Source organism: Python bivittatus, unplaced genomic scaffold (assembly GCF_059951505.1).
Source record: "Python bivittatus isolate LINGU-HERP-01145 unplaced genomic scaffold, Pbiv_v1 ctg000690_np1212, whole genome shotgun sequence".
NCBI lineage: Eukaryota > Metazoa > Chordata > Lepidosauria > Squamata > Pythonidae > Python > Python bivittatus.
The window spans coordinates 11,803,112-11,817,427 of record NW_028277096.1 but is presented as its reverse complement, the minus strand read 5'-3'; the positions used below and the strand labels follow the sequence as shown (position 1 = coordinate 11,817,427).

The following is a 14,316-nucleotide window of genomic DNA, read 5'->3' as shown; positions in this document are numbered from 1 at the left end:
GGAAGGTTGTAAAAGGGGATGTTTAAATTTGTTTTTAATTATATTTTTATGCATTTTAAACATTTTTAGGATCTGAAAAGTGGGGAGGAACTCGCCCAAGTAGAATCATTTAGCTTTAGGTGTCATAGTAGTCTTCAGGGCACCTGCTCCTTTCTATCAGCCAGGCTGCTCCAACCTAGGGCCTCTTAAGACCCGGTTAAGTGGGAATTCTGGGAGTTTAATCCATCTTGAGGCCACCACATTGGGAAAGGCTACTATGAGATTTGGGAAGTATCTTAACATGCTGTCTTTATCAATTGCCTAAAAAGACATCTATACACAATAACGTTGACTGGTTCTTCATACAACATACTTAACCAGGTCAGCCAAAGAACTAGTTGATGCATTTATATAACCTGCTAAGTTTGGTTAGTGTTAACGCTGTGGCTTAGTAAGTTGGGCAAACAGTGCTTTTGGTTAATTTATAATTCAGTATATTATGTGAACCTGGGAAATGGGTGCATTCTCTCATGAGGTTAAGCACATTGTTTAAGCCAAGGTAAGGTTAAAAAGAAAAGGAAACCCAAAGAGAAATGGGGAAAAACGACCCTGAAAAAAAAATTCTAGCATTCTTGTAAATTTCAAAATCAGTATAAGATTTCAGCTTGACCCTGTTACTCACTGAGGACCTGGGGCCTGTGCGTGTTCTTTCTTTTATGATTTACGGACCACCCATAGTTAGGAACGGAGCCTATTGTAGCAAAATTCAAGTTAAATCATTGTGTAAATGATTCGAGTTCATTGCCCAATACTACCTATACGGTATTATCCAATAATATTGCTCCGGCTTACATACACATTCGACTTAAGGACAGACCTTGGGAACGGAATTCGTTCTTAAACTGGGGACTACCGGTACTTTCCGTTTATTCTTTCCCCACGATGGGAGATAAGGCAAAATCAAACTAGCCCTGCTTAGCTTTAGCAAGCTTACCTCCTTATTTGCCTTCAAGTCATGTCCTGGAATACAAAATAGGTGGTTGTTTACAACTTTTAGACTTAATTTACAAGAGCCCTGCTGCCAGAATTTCTTCTAAGAGCAACCGTGACGTCCTCACGTCCCGTTGTTTTTGGGTCTTAAGCTTCCGACCAGCTTTTAACGGCTCAGGCAAACCTTTCCTGTCTGGGAACATTTTGAGCTGGTCTGCTCTCTCTCTTGTTCCACATGCCCTCTCCTTAATAGTAAGAGATTGACAGTGACAAACTGTGCCTATTAAAAGAAGATGCCAAACAGCCCAAGATCAGAGGAATGACCACTGGCTGAAAATGAGCTACAACATAAAATCAGGACATTGCTAAGCCAAATCATTCTCCTGGCCTTGGTCTTCCCCTTCTTCTGTCCTGTTGACCTCTAGCAAGATTTTCATTAGGATTACAACTAGCCAGAGGCAGACCTCTTAAAAAATAGAAAAAGAAAAAACTAAGCAGGATTGGACCTGGTTAACATTTGGAAGGGAGACCACCGGGTGTTTTAGGGCTGAACATCCCAGAATTCCAGAAGTGGGCAATGACAAATCACTTTTGTATTGCTGCCAAGAAGCTACATGACACATCCGTATAGTCAGGAGGATTAAGTTCAAATCAAAGGGATTTCTTGAAATGCTGTTGAAAATGACGTTGAATAGCGCCCCTGCCAGAAAAGCCAGTTTAATTCTCCTCTTGCAGAGTAGGGTGGTTCCAGCTGATTAGCCACCTAATTGATTCTTGGCTGAAGCAGTAGTTTTCCATGCAGGCCCACACACATCTCTTCCTAAGTCTGCCATATTTGGGCTGCAAACATTTCGACCACTAATAGATGGCAGCAAAGTGTTGAATTTTCTGTATCTCTTTGTTGCCAACTAGTCCTCTTCCAGATTTTTGCAGCCCAGATCTGGTCGCCCTAACCTATCACTTTTATTGGGTCTGAAATTTGCATATTTTTGTTCTTGTTGGTGATTCTGTCTAGGGGGGGAATTAAAACCAGCCTTTGTTTTGCAAAAAAGAACAAAGAGTCTTGAATTAAAGAAAGGAACTTTATAAATTCCCATATACGTTATTAATGATAGAGGAAGTGGAGAAAGAGGGCATTTGACATTATGTGAGATTGTAGCCATTTTACATATTTTTAAATAATTATACAATTTTTGAGGTCTCCAGATAGCATCCAGGTCAACTTCCCCCAGTCTGGTGTCTTCCAGCTAGGTTGCCTTCAGTTTCCAGAATTCCCTACCCAGCATGGGCATTGCTGAGAATTCTGGGAATAGCTGGCGCATATCCTGGGGTTCTGAGTGTTTTGTTGCAGGCTCCTGCCTTAACAAAATAAATATAAGGTAAAGCCTGGCTACCATAACAAAGTAGATAGTTTCAGTAGAGCAGAACTGGAGCAAAGAAGGAACAAGATGGGTTTGACTGAGAAAAAATAGGTGATCTTTTCCCTGGCTTTCTGCAAGCAAATGATCCGGCGATATGAATCAGAAGCATGAACTTTTCCATTTCCTTTCTGTTCTTGAGTCTTGGAATCCATCAGGTCACTGCTGGATACAAGCATCCCATAATTTTCGTTAAAATAAAGCCCCAGCCTGTAATTGAAGGAAATCATTCTGAAATTAAAAGCAGCCTCTGTCAGTAGTGATTTTCTGTTTGAACGTTACGCAGAGTATCACCAGAAAGAGGTGGGTGAGAAAGAAGGAAACGAGGGAGGGCAGTATTCTCACAGGATGCATTTTATCATTATTTTTAAAGGCCTTTTGATGGAAATGACAAAAGGGGCTTCGGGGAAACCATTCTGGAGCAGAAGCGCACAGTCAGACAGCCGTGCCTTTATTGAGGATTTTGTCATTGTTCGTTCTTGCTTCCATTCTTCTGAGCCACGTGAATCTCAAAATTCCCTCCTTTATTTATTGTTCAAGCAAAAGGGCTCCCCAGGGCTCCCAAGTAATCTTTCTGTTTTATAGACCTATATAATTGGACCCGGAAAAAAAACCCTCTTGCAATTAAAAGACCCGTAGGCAATTGGATGGGATGGGGAAGATAAAACCCAATAGTGTGTGTCTGCACAGTTGCAAAATTTCAAGTGTTGAGAGCTAGGGAGACAAACTGGAAGCCACAAGGGACCAGGGGAATGCTGTTTTATACAGCTACAAAAATAAAAAAATAAAAATATTTGGAAGACCAAAGTGTTGATTCCCAAAGGAGGCTGACTGTTATGTATCTGCATGAGTTATGGTTCAGGAATTGTCTAGAAGAGTGACTCACCCATACGTTTCCTATATTCTTCCGGAGTGTCCATGTCTTCTTGACAGCGTACAAAAGTCTGCAGGTGGAAGGGCACTAGTTTGATCTTGGGTACTCCAGGGTAATGCCCTAACCATCAGGTTTACATTTCAAGGAAGGGTACTGCTGACAGCATGAGGTGCCTAACAGAAGAATAGGGTACCTCCAAAAGCGGTGTGGGATCAAAACGCAGGACACAAATGCAGAATAATCAAGGCTTCACTGCAATGTTTATTGAGCAGTACGTACTGGAGAGGGACCCCACCAGAAGTTAGTGGGAGGCACTCCCCTACAGGCAAAATGGATGTTCTGATATTTATACAGTTCTACAAGAAGGGGAAGGGAAAAAGAACGTATACGCATACATATTCATATGATGATGCAGGCATACCTAAATAGGCAATAGTTCTCAAGCTACTCTCTGCCCCTCTGTTATCTGCTAGTAAAACAATAGTGTCACAGAGAAGAAGACACAAATTAGTTCAAGGTGCCAAATGCCAGGAAGAAGGCATCCTCCCTCAGGGCAGATGCCCAGGTTGCTATGGGAATGTTTGTGATAAGGAGTTTACAACCGGCCTGGTTCACATCAGCTTCAAGGATGCTTCCACATGCCTTTGTGTTTCAATCTTATTAAGGTGATCCCATTCATCTGAGGCCTCTAAAAACTTGTCTTTTTCACCCAAAGATTCATTTTTCTCACAGCGGTAAATTCTTTGTTTGAAGTTTGGAACTTGGAACTGAGAGCATCTTTCAGGGATGCAGGACCAATGAATATCGTAGGTTGTCAGGGTTAGATTAGATCAGTGTTTTTCGAACTTGGCCACTTTAAGATATGCGGACTTTAACTCCCAGAATTCCCCAGCCTGCCACACTGGGAATTATTCTATGGCTTGTTCTGATAATATACCGAATCTCAAACCCAGGTTAACAAAACATGATAGCTAAGTTCAGCTAACATGATGCACCCAAACAAATAAGCCACAATATGACTTCAACTCAAGTCCTGAGTCACACAACTTGCTAAGATAGTGCCTGGCTTGTCCCCAACATGTTCAGACACAACCTATCCAATCTAATCTAATTTTTAGCACAGACTATGAATACGAGTTGCTCAGGAGCAACATCTGGAAGTTCTCCAACTCCTATTCATGGGTTTTCCAAAAGTATATGGGTAGACTTTAGTTTTTCAGGAACTGAGCTTGTCTTAATTTTCTCTTATATTCATGCAAATGGCATCTTCAATATTTGTATCCTTCCTTCTCTTCTGTCCCTTCCTTTCAAGGGATTTAGCCCGGAAGGACCGGAACGGAGCTTCTGATCCCTTTGTCAGAGTCCGCTATAATAGCAAAATTCAGGAGACTTCGGTGAGTCTAGGTTGTGGGGAGAAGAGAGTGGGACTACACAAGCCTCTGAGTTTGGAGTTGATTACTTCCGTCCATCCAACTTTGGTTTGCAATTTATTAGCGCCCAATATACTATGGATAACTGCCAGCTGCATCAGGCAGCAAATCATGATAATGCCAAAATGCTAAGTATGCATTGATGTAATCATGCAAATGCCTCAGTGCAAAAGCTAGTAAGTCAGTCATGGCATTTGTGTCATTGCATCATTGCGTACTTGTAAGTGTTGTTACTTCAATCCCTACCCTCCACCTTGCCTCCCTTTGGACATGCATGAAAACAGATCTGCAACAAAATGTTACTATAAGGGGGTTTATGTGTCAAATAAAGCCATGCTTTATTTTAATGATGCATTGTTGAAATCACCTAGAGCGGATTAATCTGAATGTAATGTTAAGCCACAAATTATGATATACAAAGTACAAAGATTGGCTTTACATATCACACTAAGGTCTTTTCCCCACTAGTGACTTACAGCATCTTCATGGCATCACCCAACCATTGTTGAAGGCATATAAAGCCTGTCCTCACTGCTGCTGTTCTGGCCCAATCATGGTTGGACAACAATGGTTTGTCCAACCATACTGACAAATAAGGGTTCTTCCATATGGTGGCGCCAAAGTGCAGTTATCCAGTGCAGACACCAGCACAAAAGTGTGGTGGCTTAAAGAAGTGTTAACAGCCCTTCGGATTCTTATCTATTTTGGCAGTGAAGGAGAGAAGAGGTTCTGTCCACAGTGAGAGCTGGAGGAGAAGTGGGGTGGCCCATGCTTCCTTTGGCGCCATGAGTAGAATCAGAGCCCTGGCACCATTCTCCACAGCTTCTCCTCTCCCCCTTGACTGCCCCCCATGGCCAGGGAGAGAAACTGGGGAAGAGAGAGGACCTGATTCCTCCCCCTCCCCCTTTTTTTTGCCATGGGGTCAGTCAAATAGGGGAGAGAAAGAGAAGCAGATCTTCTCAACCATTCCTCCTGGAGGGCAGAAGGCCAAGATCTGGATGATGGCAGCAAAGAATTTTTGTGCATTTTTGATGCCATTTAGTGATTGTTTGGAAATTTGCAGCCTAGATGTGGTAACCTTAGCTCTGGGGAATGCAGATCAGGTGTTGTGGGTAGTGGGTTATCCATTCCTGCTTTAAAGTTATTTTTTCCTTTTTTTTCTTGGACCTCTGCAAACCCTAAAAATGTAAATAATCATGTTTTACATGCAGATGTCACCGTTTTGACTTGGTAAGGATCAGCAGTCAGAGAACTGAATGGGAATTAGCTTAGAGTTAGTAAATATTTTGCTATTTGATGATTTATTTTCACCTTTTCAATTTATTGTACTGAGACTGGAGATAATTTAAATGATTTATAACAGGGTGAAGGTTAACAGGTACCCTGCTCCTATCTTACAGAAATGTTTCCAAAGCACTTGTCCACTGGAATACAAATAATAATATTAATTATTATTATTATTTTATTAGATTTGTAAGATTGACAATTGGAGAGACTCCTGGCAGCTTGCATTAAAAACTCAATCAAAACAAAGTCCAAAAGTTAAAAAAAAAAACCAATGTTTTTGTAAAATACATTAAGAAAAGTTTCAAATCCCTTAATTCCTAGTCTGGCTTTAGCAGACTGGAGAGATTTGGCCTGCTGAACTACAAAATGTCCTTAGGAGGAGATTAGATGATTGACAGATAGAAAGATAGAAAGTTAGAAAGATAGAAAGATAGAAAGATAGATAGATAGATAGATAGATAGATAGATAGATAGATAGATAGATAGATAGATAGATTAAAGAAGGTAGGCAGGGAAGAATCGCAGAATGGCCACAGGATTAGGGCTGGCCAAGTGTTCCAGCTGCCTTCCTAGTTGGACCATGAAAAGAGTTTCTGTGACATTGATTACTAGATGCTAATGTTGTTGAGTGGACTGAAATAGGCAAACATGTTGAGTGTATTCAGTGCTGTTACCTTCCCTAACTGTCAGCCTTCAGGTTTATTTGATCATAACCACCCCCGTGCCCCAACCAGTGCAATTCTTTGTCATGTTACTGGGGCATATGAGAGTAGTAATCTGGCATCATTTGAACATCTCCCATCTTAGGCAGACTGCCATATCCCATTTAGGATTTTCCTGATCTGATGGAATTGGCTTCCCGTTTCTTTAGATCAGTATTTCTCAACCTTGCGACTTTAAGATGGGTAGACTTCAATTTCCATGGCTCTGCTGGCTGGGGAATTCTGGGAGTTGAAGTCCACCCATCTTAAAGTCCCCAAGATAGAGAAACACCGCTTTAGACTCTGCTCTTTCTTCAGGTGATCAAAAAATCTTGCTACCCCAGATGGAATGAGACCTTTGAGTTTGACCTGGATGAGTCAGCCACAGAAAAGCTCTGCATTGTTGAAGTCTGGGACTGGGATCTTGTCAGCAGGAATGATTTTTTGGGGAAGGTGAGTTGAAAAAGAAGGATGCATTGAAGGCAGGTTAGCACATTTGAGAAGCAAGAGGGCTGCTCTGTGGAAAGACTGCTTTGTTTTTGCTATATTTAGAAACTCTAACTTGAGAACGGGGACGAGAGAAATAACCTGAAGTAGTTGCTTGCAAATTCTTGTGACTAATACATGGGATATGAAGGTCTGAGAATGAAACATGACTGCAATTGAAGTCATTGAGGGCTTCTCTTCAAGAAACTTCTTGAGCGCTCTCACGGCCTCAGACGTCGTGGGGTTCCAGACGACGGTGATGTTTGGTTTCTTCACCATTTCTTCCTACTCTTTTCTCAGCCCAGACCTAAAAGAGAGGAAGTGAAGAATAGCTGCTTTTTGAAAGTAACCTTGGGAGCTACCTACCTACAAGCATCGATAAAGACACCCCTTGTACAAAGCCACGGCTTGCTTTAACCTGGGTTATTTATTTATTTACTTAAATATTTTGTCTTAACCAGTTTTCCAGAAAGAAATAGGAAAAAAAATACAAAGTACAAAAAAGCCAGGAAGGAAATATATGAAAAACTACAAAACAAACAAATAAAATCAGAAAAGGGGGAATCTATCTAGATGAGTCACATGTGCATCAAAATCTACCTTGGAGGGAAAAATAAAATAAAAAATAACAATTCTCTAACGTTAGAGAATATCATAAAATGTATGCCCCAGAAAAACATACTGAGTCATTTTTTTTTAAATGAATAGATAAAATTGCCCTTTCAAAAACATATCGCATATCTCTTGAATCCAATCCTTACTAACAGGAATGTTACTACTTTTCCATTAACCTTGGTTTCTTGAATAAATGGTTAGGTTCCCACAATACACCAAGCCCAAACCAATAAACCACATAGTGTAATGTGTGAATGGATCCTTATCTCTTGACCTTTTTGCAATGCCTGAAAAAATGTGGCTGCTTAATTAACGTTGGGTCACAGCACCACAAAGCAAACTGTCTTCCTTTGTTGCTAGGTCACTGCAGAGTCATCTTTATGGTGAGGCATGACAGGTAGTGAACTGGGGCCCAAGCCCCACCCACTACTATCCTCCCCACCTGCTCTTAAGAGGCTCCCCAGCCATTTGACTCATGAGAGAGTCCTCAGGATGACACACTGTCAGGTGGCTGGGCCATCTGTCTGCACCATTTATCACTCTGAAGGCACCTTGGTGGAGATGTTTGTATGGTGACACATCTGCCAGGAAAAGGGGCTTGTGAGAGAGATGGGTCCTCTTGACCACAATGGGCACTGGATGCAAATCTCAATTACAAAACAGATGTATTTATTTGTTTGTTTGTTTGTTTGTTTGATTTATATAGCCGCCCATCTCACATACATAATTCTGGGTGGCTTACAAGGTTGAAAACTCCTTAATCTCACAACTCATGGACAGACTCAACCATAGTTTCAGCTGGGAAACTCTGAGCATCCTAGACTAAGCTAAATCCAAAAACGCTAGGGAATTCCTAGAAGCTTGGCATTCAGACAAATCAGCCATCAATAGACACATAGAGATAAACCACATTTATACACCATTCAAAAGAGACAATAAAAAAAGGTAAGAAGGAAACAAAAAGACCAGAACACATCCTCTCCAGCAGCCAACACCCAGATAAGCAGGGATTAACCCCAGACAATATTCAAGCTGAAAACAATACCCTAATCAAGGAACTACCAAGGAAAACATCACCACCACCACCGGCAGGACAAACCACTGTATATAAACAGGGTGCAAACCCCACACTCACTAGCACTGATGATGCTACCTAGTTAGGTAATGAAATGTCTGCAAGCAAACAACCAAGCTCAGAGAGCACCAAGGACTCCACAGTTACAAGGTTAAGACACTAATAAACACAAACAACAGTTGCTTGGACGGATACATGCATGTGCTTTATATTGGGTCAAGGTGGTGGTGGTGATGATGATTTAAAAAAAAACCACCAAAATCAGTTTGAGTTCACAGGTCCATCTTTTTTCTTGTAAAGTTAAAGATGTGGTCTAGTGCTTAATCTTGGAATTAGCCTTTCCAGCTGCCCAGTCATCTTACAACTGGGATTCCCTGATCTCCTGCCTGAATACTAACCAGGCCTGATTTTGCTTAAGTTCTTAGCCCAAATAAGATTGACCACGTGCTGCCATCTGCTGGGACATTATTATTACTGCAAATATTTATACCATCTCAATCCTCTTTAAGCAACATTTTTCAAACTTGGCCACTTTAAAAAGTGTTGGACTTCAACTCCCAGAATTCCCCAGCCAGCATGGGGAATTCTGGGAGTTGAAGTCCATGCATCTTAAAGTGGCCAAGTTTGAAAAACACTGTCCTAAAATATTCAAACCATATGAGTATAAAAACAGTGAATATTATTTTAAAACAAACCAACAGACACACTTTAAAGAGAATGAACAAAAATCAAGAAAATCAAGAAAAAACAATGCCCCCACCAACACTGACAGGGCAAGCTACTGTATATAAACAGAAAGCAAACCCCACTCCCTTCTAGCACTGAAGATGTTACCTAGCCAGGTAACAAAACGTCTGCAAGAAAACAACCAAGCTCAGAGAACCCCAGGGACTCTACAGAATCTTAAAGGGCAGCTGGTCGTAGTGACGTGGAGCAGGGAGAATCTTTTATAGTGGCTGTTTCCTGCCTTTTTCCCTCTCCTTTCTGGGATCTTGTGCATGGGACAATCGATAGTAAAGTTTTAATTTGCTAGGACTCTATACCAGCCCTGCCTAGAAAGGCAGGATCCACCCCTTTGCATTCATGGCACGTCCTCTGCCACTGAGCTGCCTCCCACCCTCAAGAGTTAACGTGGAAGAAAGAATTGGGAAATGGCTTATCCCATCACCTACTTGCTACCTGGTCACTGGATGCTGGGCGTTTAACGTGTTTTGGTAGCCACCAAACCCCTTGGACATTTCTTTCTTTTTTGCAGGTGGTATTCAATGTTCAAAGGCTGAAGGCTGTCCAGCGAGAGGAAGGGTGGTTTTTGCTCCGGCCAGACAAATCCAAGCCAAGGTTGGATGAGTAAGTCTGAATTTTCAGTGCATACCAGGCTATCAAAGGAGAAATGAGAGCTGATGTTGGGGAGCATCTCAGAAGTTCAGAAGTGTTTCCTCAAAAACATGGGAAGTTGCCTTACACTATCTTGAACTGATTTGCCTCATTTTATTTTATTTTATTTTATTTTATTTTATTTTATTTTATTTATTTTTGTCTGATTAGTTAATTTTGCCCCTGAAGGCTAGAAGGAGCATTAGAGAACAACTTTGTTCCTCTGGAGAATAAGTGTGGCTACCATGAGAAATATTCCATGAGATCATCCACAACAGACCCTTAAAAGTTGAAATGCGCCTACCAGCCCAAAATGCTAGGAAAGTGGTAACCAATGTATAAGGTGTATCTAAGATTCTTATCTTTCCATGTGTTTCAGAGGGAATCTGGGCTCCTTACACCTCCAGGTACAGCTTCGGGATGAGATGGTTCTGCCATCCATCCACTACCAGCCTCTTGTCCAGCTGTTATGCCAGGAAGTTAAAGAAGGGGCCAAGGTGAGACCCATGTACCATTCTTGTCCCTGGAGATGGAGTGGTTGGAGTAAGAATGGAGAGTCCCCAGTTCTCATTCCCAAACATTTCTGATGGGTGACCATAGGCCATGTAGTTCTCTCATGCTAACCCACCTTACAACAGAGCTGGCCTAACCATTACGCAGAGTGAGGTACCTGCCTTGTGGGATGGGGAAAGAGGCAACAGGTACAGCTGTAGCCATTCCAGCTGAGCCTCCCAGTCACTCCCTTGCAGAACATAGCTCTTTAGGCCACACAGCCTTTCCTGAACCTCCTAAGCTGGCCTCCTGCCCCCAGGAGTGGTAGAGGATACTCCCTCATTGCCAGTGTTGAAGCCAACTGAACTGCTGGGTCAGCTTCTGTACATGGCATAAAGGAAGGGCCTTGTTTCATCTTTTGCCTTAGGCAGGTAAAAGTCTTTTGCCAATCCTTACGACTGTTGTGTGGCTCAGAACAAAAGGCAGCTACACGAAAGCTATAAATGTAATGAAAACGTGTTTGACAACACAGAGAATGCAGAAGGTGATGTTCAAAGGGCCACATGAAACATCCAGTTTTATGAAAAATAACCCTCCTTTTGAACTTAATGTGCATTAACTTCTCCATGGAATGTATTTCCTCTGCCCACACCCTTCTTACAGAACAAGAAAGTGCACTTAATAACCCTGATTGATGAGACCACAACAGCTGAATGTAGACAGGAACTGGCTGTCAACCTTGTCAAGCTCTTCCTGGGTCAAGGCTTGGTTAAAGAGTTCTTGGACCTTCTCTTCAAACTGGAGCTGGAAAGAACCTGTAAGGACCCAGGGAAGGGGGTCATATCCTGCATCACTTTATATCAATGTTTCTCATGCTGGCTGGGGAATTCTGGAAGTTGAAGTCCACACAGCTTAAAGCGGTCAAGATTGAGAAACACTGCTTTATACCATGATTTTTTGGTGGAGGGAGGGGAGGGTGCCTTCAAGTCAATGTTGACTTCTGGTGACTGCCTGGATAAGTCCCTGCAGTTTTCTTGGCAAGTGTGCGCGCGCATATATATAATTAATTAGATTGGGGAGTTGATTTTGTTTTAATTCTTTTTAATTTTAATTTTGACCATGAATGTTTTAATACCGCTTCTATCGTGTAAACTGCCAAGAGTTCATTCTGATTTTGATGGGATATCCATGTAATAAATAAATAAATACTGTGAAGGGTGGGGTGAGGGTTCAGAGGGGTTAGGCTCACACAACACTGGACTACTAGTGTTAGGTCGTTTGTGGTTCAGTGGGATATCTTAGTGTGTAGCTACACACTTGAAGGCACCCTCCCCTCCCTCATAAAAAATCATGGTATAAAGCAGTGTTTCTCAACCTTGACTGCTTTAAGTTGTGTGGACTTCAACTCCCAGAATTCCCCAGCCAGCATGTAGTTTGTGGTTCAGTGGGATGTCATAGCGTGTAGCACGTTGTGTAAACCAGGACACCATGTTAAATCATTTTTGATACAGCATGTTATGTGGACATAGAAATTTCATTTTTTTTTTAACCTAAATATATAGCATTTTGTGTGAATGAAGCCATTGGGCACTCTAAACCTGTCTAAATCAGTTGATGAATTGTCTGTCCCTTGACTCTTGTTGACTTGTTGACTCTTTCCAACAAGTACTGTTGTCTTTTTAGCTGGGTTGTGAATGGGCCTTTGTGCCTTTGTGTTCAATCTGGAATTGCCAAGGTATTTACAAGCTTTCTTGGGGTTTGGAAAAAAACACCAAACCATTTCCTCACTAGTGAGTTACAGCTTCATTCAACTACAACAGCACCAACAGAATAGCAATGAAGACCAGCTTGATATACCTGGAAGGATGGCTGGATGACACTAGAAGATGCTACTGATTACTAGTGAGGAAATGGCCCAAATCTTTTCTCCTAGCTGATCATCTTAGATTTTAGATGGAGACACTTCATAGCAAAGAGAAACTGAGGAAAATTCCCTAACCTGTTTAGTGTGGAACAAAAAAAAAAAAAAAGGCTATTTTTCATCTGGCATTGTATTTTATTTGTGTATATTCATGTTGTTTTAAGTCTGCTTTTGTAAGCTGATTTGGAAAGGTTTGCCCTGAACAAATATATAAATATGCATAAATAAGTACCTTTGGGCCACTCACTGCCTGCTTGCCTAATCTATCATGCAGAATTATTGTGAAGATAATGTGTACTACATATGCTACTTTTTGCTCCTGCAGGATATAGATGCAATAAATCAATACAGAATATAAATTCTTTGGATAACATCTGAAATCTGTCATTCAGCTTTTTATTGGCCATCAGAACTTTGCACCTGCTCCTGAACATGCCTAGGCCTGGGTGGAAATGCCCACCAAAATCCATACTGCCTTGAACTAGAAATGTAATAAATCGATAAATTATGTATAAGGCGTCAAGCAATGCTACCGACCCTATGACAGCTACACATACTGTTCAAGGGAAACTTGTGATGATCGTGAAGCCTCTGGCACGGATTGGCTGCAGCAGAGAATATTCTGACTTGGCAAAAAGAGTCTTTGAAAGCCAGTGATGGCAAAGATGGATATCATATTGATTTCAGACAATCGGTTTTGCTGCTTCTGATATCTGAGAGAAAGATATATCTGGATCAAAGGAGACAGCCAGGGAAAGATGTCTTGACTCTTTGAAAGGTCAAAATGTAATCAATGCATAGCAAGTCATCCTGTTTTTCATAAAATATGGTCAATAACAGCAAAGTGGCCCAAAGGGTATATAGTTGTCAGCCTTACCAGTAGACCAGACAGGAAACATGACCAGAGGAACTAATTCTTACTTATTGTAAGGCTACATTAACAGAATCTTGCAAGTCTGAAAGTACAATTCCCTCCCCGTCTCCTTTACACCTCAAGAAATTAGGGAGGGTCTCTTCTGAGCCTCTTGCCCTGCCCACTATACAGCTGTGGGCTATGTCCTCTCTTATCTGACCATTCCCTAGGCAACATCTCTGGGCCCCATCGCCAACAGTCATTCCCACATACTATTACAATAGTTCAGTGACTGATCATAAGCCATTTTCTGTGTTTCAGATGAACCAAACACATTGTTTCGGAGCAACTCTCTAGCTTCTAAGTCCATGGAGTCATTTCTGAAGGTACTTGGTGGGATTCTGTCTTCCTTCTATGAGGTGGGTGGGGGGCACCTCCTACCAGTTCCTGATTATGAAGCCACTGTCTCCTGCCATCTCGAATCTCTGTCTCTGTAGGTGGCAGGCATGCAGTACCTCCATCGAATCCTTAGGCCAACAATCAACCGAGTTTTTGAAGAGAAGAGATACATCGAACTAGATCCCAACAAAGTGGAAAGCAAAGAGATCGGGTAAGAAGAAAGAAAGAGCAACAGTGGGGAGGCCTGCCTGTGAAGGAGAGACTTATAGTTGAGGACCTCACCATTTTTGAGCCAGTGGATACAAAATGTTGAGACGTGGTTGGGGATGTCTTCGCAAAGTAGCAGCCCTTGTGAGCATTATCGGTCATAACCCTTCCATTTACCAGAATGCAAATGGGGGTGGGGGTGTGGGAGTCCTCTT

The 14,316-nt window shown here is 41.8% G+C and overlaps 1 protein-coding gene across 3 annotated transcripts in view; it reads left to right on the top strand.

Moving 5' to 3' along the window:
- Positions 1 to 14,316, top strand: part of LOC103068216 (ras GTPase-activating protein 4) — a 71,829-nt gene that overhangs the window by 39,952 nt on the left and 17,561 nt on the right. For all 3 annotated transcript variants that reach the window (XM_007421781.4, XM_088152297.1, XM_007421782.4), the window contains 7 exons: positions 4,574 to 4,655; positions 6,998 to 7,132; positions 10,111 to 10,202; positions 10,609 to 10,726; positions 11,385 to 11,538; positions 13,817 to 13,881; positions 13,993 to 14,105. In XM_007421781.4, the coding sequence (XP_007421843.1) occupies positions 4,574 to 4,655; positions 6,998 to 7,132; positions 10,111 to 10,202; positions 10,609 to 10,726; positions 11,385 to 11,538; positions 13,817 to 13,881; positions 13,993 to 14,105 (759 nt within the window). The remainder of the gene's footprint in view (positions 1 to 4,573; positions 4,656 to 6,997; positions 7,133 to 10,110; positions 10,203 to 10,608; positions 10,727 to 11,384; positions 11,539 to 13,816; positions 13,882 to 13,992; positions 14,106 to 14,316) is intronic.